The sequence below is a fragment of the Tupaia chinensis genome, unplaced genomic scaffold (assembly GCF_000334495.1).
Source record: "Tupaia chinensis unplaced genomic scaffold, TupChi_1.0 Scaffold000178_1, whole genome shotgun sequence".
In the NCBI taxonomy this organism is placed as follows: domain Eukaryota; kingdom Metazoa; phylum Chordata; class Mammalia; order Scandentia; family Tupaiidae; genus Tupaia; species Tupaia belangeri.
Window position 1 is genome coordinate 1,166,111 of NW_006159653.1, and position 8,466 is coordinate 1,174,576.

Consider the following 8,466-nt stretch of genomic DNA (forward strand, 5'->3'; position numbering starts at 1 on the left):
TGGGTCCAGGCCATGAAGCCGACTGGAAGTCAGGACAGGGCCGAGAAGTCTCTGTGTGCCCTCTGCCTGTCCCTGACCCAAAAAGCTCTCTGTGGCCCTGGCAGCCCTTGGGGGCGCTCTTGAAGACGGCTGTGGCCTCTCCACTCGAAGTCCAGGGGTGGGGGATCTTGCTGAAGGTGCTGGGGGTCGGACATTCGAGAGAAGACCGCAGACCCAGGAGGAGTGAGCGTGTCTCCCCAGGTCTCCAGGGAGGAGTGAGGTCCATGGCTCTGGAAGGCACGGGGGCAGCCTCTAATTCACGTCGCAGGGCTGGCCCCGGGCCCCAGGCGAGGCGGTTTGGGATGCCCTTCCCCTCGCTCTCTCCTTACCGGCAACAGCATGCCATGAGGGGCGTGCCTCTGCAGGCCGGCCACACACAGGGACAGCCACGAGGATGCAGGCCGGGTGGTGTCTATGACCGAGGCCTGGCCACTTTGGTCTCGGGTCAGACCTCCAGCCTCCAGACCGGAAGGGGGCATAGTCCTGCTGTCAAAGCTGCCCAGCCTTCGTGCTTCTCCTGGGCCACCCAAGGACATGGAAGGGATTAGATTAAATGAACACAGCCCTGTACCCACGGGGAAGACCTGGGGGATGAGGGCAGGCCAAGCTGGGGTGTCTTTCAGAGAAGGAGGGCGGCTGAGGCCTCAGGCACTCTGAGCCTGCGATGCCCATGGCCCACGTGGCTCCTGGGAGCTGGGAACCCCGCCTGGGCTGCGTTCCCACCAAGCCTTGCTGCGTTGTCACTTGGGCAAGGCCTTGTGGCTTCCCTTGCTCATCCAAAGGAGGGACAGGCAGGACTCTTACGCTCCCGGCTCCAGGGTCCTCGGGATGCCATGACACCTGTAGCTAAAACCTTGGCCCTGAATGGCTCCCCCGAGCCCCATGCTGGCCTGGGCTGTGCCTTAGCTCACTCTGCCCTTCGGCTACAAGGTGCTGTCAGAAGCGGTCAGTGCAGGCAGTGCGTGCGCCACCCAGCCGCCATTCGACCCCACACGCCGTGCCCAGCCCAGCCAGGGGCCTCCCCACGGGCCGGTCAGAAGGGGGCGGCCTTCCCGGAGGAAGCTGCCCCTTCCTCCTGCTGGTCTCCAGCACCCTCCCCTGGCCTGCAGAAGCAGGTCGGAGTGGAATGGGTCGCTAAAGACCACTCATGAAGGCAGAGGCATCCCTCCCCACCCTGCTCTCGCCCACTAAGTCCCCTCCCTGAGACATCTGTCTCCCACGCAGGGAGGACCCAAATGCACAGGCCGAGGGCGCGTCTGTGCCCTGCTGCACATCGCCGTGACGACGGGGCACAGTGCACAGCTCCAGTGCAGAAGCGACACCTGGCGCCCGGACGCCGTGTCAAAAGTGCTTCGGGCAAATGCCCCTCGGGACCCAACCTGTCGCCTCCATCCCCCCTGCAAGGGACACGGAGCCCCATTGTCTGCCCACCTGCCACAGCGGAGGGCCACTCCTTGCTGCGCCACGGCCCGCAATGGCAGTGACAGTGATCGTCCTGCCTAGTCCCCCACCTCACCAGTGCCCCGGCTCCTACCGACCCGCGCCCAGCCCTCATCGCAGCTTCTGCCGGCCCCCTGGGGCACACACGCCCCTGCGCTCGCACTGCGCTGGGGAACTGAGGCCTCACCCAGACTCCACGCAGTGTCTCCACTCGCAGCCAGTGCTGCAGGCCGTCCCCACGTGCTCGCGGGGTGTCGGCCTGGCCGTGAGGGCACCCCGTCCTCCCTGCTGTACGCCCTCACCTCCGGCAGAGCCACCCCAGCTTCTCCTCCGGCAGTTCACTCGCCTCCTCCCCCCTCCTGCACCCCCTCAGCTCCTGCAGCAAGGCCAGAGCAGCCATTCGGTGCCGGTGCCGGTGCCGGTGCCGGCGTGAGGGCGTCTGAGTCAGCTCCTCCCAGTGGCCACCGAGGGGTCCTCCCGTGCTGCTCGGTTGCTGGGAACAAGTGTCTGTGCTTCTCAGAGACTGGAAACCTCAGTCTGAGAACCAGAGCAACCTCGGCGACCCCGGGTGGCCTTCAGGACCCTCCCCAGGTACCCGCCCAGCTTGCCTCACTCCGCCCCTCACTGCTGGGCCGAAGGCCCTTGTTCTCAGCACGCACCTCCACACTCCAGAAGCAGCCAGAAGCCCCCCATCGAAGGTCCCCCCAGGCCAAGAGGTGTGAGCCCCTTTCCAGCCCTCATAGCCAAGGGCAAAGTTGGGCCATGTCACCCTCAAACCTGGTACGTCAGTGGAGGGGCCGCGGGTGTGCGGCAGTCCCAGCAGGGCTCCCCCAGCTGCTCCTTGTAGGCGCAGCCACAGCCCTCTGCCAGCTCTGCGCCAGCTTCCTGGGAGGGCTGGGTCGCTGCAGGCTTCGGGAAATGCCCGGCCATCATCACCTGGTGCCCTCCCCTCCAGAGACCGCATGCTTCCCGTGGCTCCCAGCGCCTCGGCCTCCAGGTGCCCGCAGTGGAGACCTGCTTCAGTGTACCCTCCCGCCCCGTTCGCGCCTGGCTCACTCCCCACCGCTGAGTCTCGCGCCATGTCGGGCTGTCCCGGCTGACCGTCCTGGAAGGCAGAGCCGAGCAGGCAGAGCGCAAGGCGGGGCCTGCCATGGCGGACATGCTGAGAAGGTCCCGTCGGGGTGTGTCAGACGTGCGGCTGCAGCCTGGCGGCACAGTGAGATGTGACGTGCAGAGGTGCTCAGAACCCTGCCCACCTGCCTGATCCCCGGGAGCTGGGGTCTGGGCTCCGGGCCTGCGGACGGCGGCTTCGTGCACCCTGCGCGGGCCAGCCTTGGCCTAGGACGCTTTTGTCAAGCAGAGAACGTTCACCTTGTCGTTAGAGGAAGCATGGCTGCTGTCATGGCTGCCCTTGACATCTTGGGGTCACCAGCATCATCACAACATTCATGCTCGGCCCCCGCCAAGCCAAGTAAGAGTGCCGAGCAGAGCGCCGCAGTGCCGGGGCGGCCCCCGATGGCCCTGGAGGGTAGCAGGGGTGACGATAGCCCGGCGAAGGCCTGGCGCACGCCACAGGCTGGGTGGAACGGGACGACACAGGCTCTGACCCGCTCAGGTGGACGCAGACTCCTGGGCTGTCTCTGGCCTGCGGCTGACCACAGAGAAGCCCTGTGTAAGTACAAGTTTGCCTGAGCAGACAGCCATAACTGCCTCCTAGGACTTCTCTGTCACCCATGAGCTAGCAGGCACGTGATCCGTGCAAGCTCAAAGGAATGCCCTGGTCTTCAGAGACGGGAGCCGCGTGACTGGCCAAGAGGGGCAGTTCTCCTCCGCCGTGGAGTCGCAGTCCTGCTGCCAGCGGCCCACTGCTCCTCTGTGGGTTTCGGGGCTGGAGGCACTCAACAGCCACGGACTGGCAGGTGTGACCCGTGCCTCGGGGGGTGGGCAGACCCTGGCTTCCTGCAGGACAGCTGCCCCTCCTCGCCGCCACCCAGCCCCACCTTCCTGCTGCCTGAGGAGGCGCCTCCTGGCACCGGAGAAGGGAGACCGCTCCAGCTGCTGTTCCCTGGCAGACGAGGGGCGCCGGGCTGCCAGCACTGCTCCAGCCGGGGAGCAGGAGGGACCTGAGGTTCCACGAGCCCCGGCCAAAGACAACCAACGCATCCGTTATGCCTCCCCAACCACTGCATCGCTGGGACAGCTCGAGACGGGCAAGGCCTGAGAAGGGGCACCCAGGAGCCAGCAGGGAGGAGTGCCCAGAGCCAGGGGCGAGCGTCCACACGCATGGAGGGGGGCCCAGGAGCGAGTCCGCACACACCGAGGGGGTCCCAGAGCTGGGAGAGCGTCCACACACACGGAGGGGGGCCCGGGAGCGCATGCCCACGTGCATGAGAAATGAAGTCTGGTCCTGCCTCCAGCCAGCAATTGTTGAGGGGCAGGTGGTTCGTGCTGTCGGTCTGTCCAAACAGGGCACCAAACAAGATCTGTCCATGTAGCGATGTTCACATTAAGGATGTTCATGTTGGTGTTTGGGTTTTAAGAGTCTGAGGAAGACATACAAACAGCCAAAGAGCATGTGAGGAAACGCTCGGCATCCCTCATCATAAGGGAGATGCAGATAAAAACCACAATGAGATACCACCTAACCCCTGTCAGAACGGCAAAGATTAAGAATATAAAAAGTGATACGTGTTGGCGGGGATGTGGTGAAAAGGGACAGCATTATTCACGATTGCCAAGACATGGAACCAACCTAGATGTCCACAAACTGATGAATGGATTGGAAAAGTGTGGTATATATACTCTATGGAATACTACTCAGCCATAAAAAATAACAAGACCCTGGCATTTGATAGAAAGTGGTCAGATACGGAGGGTCTATTGCTGAGTGAAGTAAGCCAGGCTATGAAAGAAAGATATTGTATGTATCCACTCAATGTATACCGACTATCCGCACTCTATGGTAGAGAGCGAGAAATTGGAGGACGTAAAAGCAGTGAAGGTACTTAACGAGAATAGGACAGTGTGCATTGGGGGGGTGAAGAGAAGAGGATAGAGAAAGATAGCAAGAGAACAATAGAGAGGCAGGACGGGGGTGAGAAGCAGATAGGGCTTATTACCTGTTGGTGATGACGTGTATAGTATTCTCAACTGGATTGGTCTGAGAAGTATTTCATGATGGGCAAAGTCTTTTTACAACCAAAATGAGAAATAGTGATTGACTGTTTTAAAAAATAATTAGAATAATAATAATGATTGGGGAAAACACTGAAAAGATATTGGATGATGAAGTGGGGATGTTAATGTCTCTGTACTGACTGACAAGCATGGCATTCCCTTGTGAAAAAGCAATGTAATACACTGTAAAGTTATATGCAATCCAGTGTATTATAAACAAGATTATGATGATAATAAGAATAAAAGAAAGAGTCTGTAGGACATGAGTTTTACGTTCTTCCCTGAAACGTAGTTGGGAGCCTTTTACACTTTAGTCTTAAACAGCACAATCTTCCTTCCAAGACAGACTGACTCCTTAAGGAGTCCACATTTGACCCAGCACAAGCCCAGTCTCCCTTGGGACCACCGCAGAGGTCCCCGGGCAGGGGCTGTGCCAGTCGGAGGGGTGCACTACTGCCTTTACAGAGAGGGTGCTCCGGACCAGCGGGAGGAGCCGGCTGGACACCCATATGGCCCGCTGCAGTTTCAGTCCGGGACCTGGGGGCTCAAAAATCACACCAGGCGCGTGCGTGCCCGAGATCCCGAGAGGAGAATGGGGGAGCGGGGGTTGTGGAGTGGCCATCCCCTGGGGGTGATTTCTCGCTTTCTCTCTCTCTCCACCTCTCTCCTCTCCAGTGAGTACATGGGGGGGGGCCCTCCCCAGCCACAAGCACAGTAGTCGTCACACGCCCATCAGTTCCCATGCTCAAACCATGTCCTACGTCAGCCTAAGGCTGGCGTTTCTTTTTTTAATTATTTTTTGAGAGCTTTTTGCTATAGGGTGTGTGCACTTATCAGAGAGACAGAAAGTGAGAAATAACCCCCCGGGGGGATGGCCACGCCACAATCCCTTCTCCTCCATTCTCCTCTCGGGATCTTGGGCACGCACGCACACGCGCCCAGCCTGAGTGTGAAGCCACTGAATCTGGGACTCGAACCGAGGCCCTTTACGTGGGAGTCCAGTGATGTAACCAGTACGTCACCTGCTGGTCGCTAAGATGGTCTGTTTCGGCTTGATATAAAGACAATGGGAAGCGTGTGTGGTGCGGCAGGTACAGACCACCCAGCTGGCAGTGAGTTGCTGCTCCTGGACCTCGCAAGTCAGCGCCTGTGTCTCCCTCGTGAGGTCCGAGGCACGCGCAGGTGTGCCGGGGGCCGCGTGAGCAGGTGAGCAATCGCTGTCGGAAGTAAGACAGCAGGAGTGTCCCATGCAGCCCAGCCACTCAGGTACAGCGCGCTTCTGACCTCTGGCCCCCTTTGAAACAGTTTAGCTAAAACTCAAACAAAGAGAAAGAATTTCAGAAAATGTTGCAAGAAACATCCCCCGCAAAGGAAATGAAGTATCAGGGTGCAGGTTACTGTTAGCTCCTTAAACGCAGATAACGCGAAGGAAAAGAGGAAACAGAGCCGCAAAACCCCAGAAGTAACAGTCCAGATGGACATCAACCTGTGGGACCTGGGGCAGGGAGATGGGAGGAGCTGATACGCTCCTGCCTTACTGGGGTCGCATGTCAGTGTCAGGCCCCGAAGAAAGGCGAGGAAGGGAGAGGGAACAGGAGGGGTCGAGCTCCATAGAATCGCATGCCAAGGCAGTAGGGCCAGTCTGCCTGTGAGGACGTTCCACACACGACAGGAGTGGGCACCGGTACCACGCGCGCCGAAGCCCCGGCTCCCTCCAGTCCCACATCATGGTCCTCTCCCGGGACATCATGGCCGCTGAGATGTTCTCCGACCTCCGCGAGGCCCGGGAGATGGGGACGGTGGTCAGCAGGACAGAGGGTGTCTCGCCTCCGCAGAAGGCCCTGAGGGCAGAGGTGCACAGGAGTCCCCGGAGTGGACACTGTCATGCGCCAGCACTTGCAGGAAGCCAGCGGCACTAAGGCTACGTGACGTCAGTCATCGTGAAGGAGAGACCAGAAAGGAAAGCCTTTAGGACAGGGCTGCGGGACAAGCCGGGCATATTCTTGCTCATTTCAAGCCTGCCAGTTCATGGCGACACCGGGAATCCAGAGGGCGTTCTGGGTGCCGTTCGCAGGCTTTAGAACGGGACAGCGTCAGCACATCCGGCAACGGCTCCGGGTCTACCCCGTCGTCAGAGCTGAAACGCCAGGACTGAGCACAAACGGGACTGAGGCCATCCTGAGCTCGTTTATTCTGACTGCGATCTGTTTGGAGTGGAGGCACTGTTTTGAAGGGAAAAAAACGTCACGTATGTTGTCTAAAAATAAAATGCATTTCAACTCACTTGAGAGACTGCCTGTTAGTTTAATGTTTAAACCCACCATGTATGTTCCCGGAGCCTGTCTTCAAATAGCTTCCACAGTGAAAACTTTCTGGGGCTGAAATATCAAAAAATAAACAAAACAAAGCAACAAGAATCCAAAGCTTTACTTCTGAGCGGCAGTAAAGGGAAGCCGGCGCACTCCGGGCCAGCATTTGAGGTGGGCCTCGCCACCTGCGCTAGTGGGAGTCGGTCTCTCTGGAAGGGGTTACCCAAAGAATGAAAGGAGCCCCGGCAGCAGGAAGGAGCCGCTGGCTTTGCTCCGAGTGAGTCACAGGGCCAGCTCTCCGGGAGTGCATGCCAAGCCCCCGGCCACCGGATGGGGCTGGTGAGCACGTCGCCTGCTCTGCACACGTCTTAGCCGGGGGCTGTGTTCTTCACATGGGAATATCCAAAGGGTACCTTGCGATGAAACTTTTTTAAAGAAAGAATTAAAGTAATATTTCAAAAGATAAAAATAAAACACTGCAGATCCGGGGCTCTCTCGGCGTGTCCCTGTGGAAAGCAGGCACGGCACACGTGTCCTCGTGCGCCAGTGCGCGGGGTCCCACTCCCTAGCACACTAACACCTGTGACTCCCTCCGCCCTATGGAGCAGTCACCCACCCACCCACCGGCCGGGCTCCCTTCTGCCGCCGGGTCAGCCTCACCCTGCCGGCTTCTCCAGCGTGTGGGCTCATGAGGTATCTGTCGTTTTGTGACTGACGTCTTTCTCTTAGCTCAGTGTCACCAAGATCCAGCTAATGACACAGAGGCCCAGAGCCAGCAGGAGGGTGGAAGCACCCTCCTGGGCATGCTCTTGCTGCCGACCCTCTGCCCTCCACCCAGTCGGGGTCCAGAGTACTCGGGCACGCCCAGTTCCCTGCCCCTCCACCCCTCCAGCCCGTGGGGGTCTGGAGCACACGGGCACCTGGCTCGTTCTTCAAGCCACCAGGGCCACGAGGTGAGCTGCCGTCGGCCATGTGGGATCTGGCTCCCTTGACCACCAGGCCACGGCCGGCCCGTTCCTCTTCACGGTTTCCTGGCAGTTCATGTCCCACACTGTGTGGCCCCACCCCGCACCTGCACACGTGGGCCTCTGCTTCTGGACTCTGGAGGGCGTGCTGCTAGGAGCCCAGGCCCCTGCCAGGCCCTGCTTGGAGGAGAACTGAGTCACAGAGGGGCACGGCAGGTCTCGGGAGGACAGCATGGACGCAGGGACATTTCCAACGTGGCCTGGAGAGCCGCCTCGGCTTTTCTGTCAGCCTGGATGAGTCCTCTAGGGTGGAATGGAGCAGCGAAGAGCAGGGACAACAGGACGTGGCCGAGGAAGGGCCGAGGGGACAGCCGGCATGGCGTCAGGACCTGTGTAGCCATTGTGAGTCCAGCCTTCCTGCCCCTGCACCCGCTGGCCAGTGCAGATCTGGGCAGGGCACACCCGCCAGCAGAGGGCACGGTCGGGCCACTCACGGCTCGAGGCCGTGGGCGGGGGGCAGCACCCACCCCGGGTGG

General features: G+C 60.0%; 1 protein-coding gene across 1 annotated transcript in view; it reads right to left on the minus strand.

Moving 5' to 3' along the window:
- LOC102476289 (mastin-like) overlaps positions 1-518 on the minus strand; it is a 3,288-nt gene extending 2,770 nt beyond the window's left edge. Inside the window, exon 1 of the mRNA XM_006146441.2 lies at positions 369-518. Within this exon, the coding sequence (XP_006146503.1) occupies positions 369-518 (150 nt within the window). The remainder of the gene's footprint in view (positions 1-368) is intronic.
- Between the last annotated feature and the right edge of the window lie 7,948 nt (positions 519-8,466).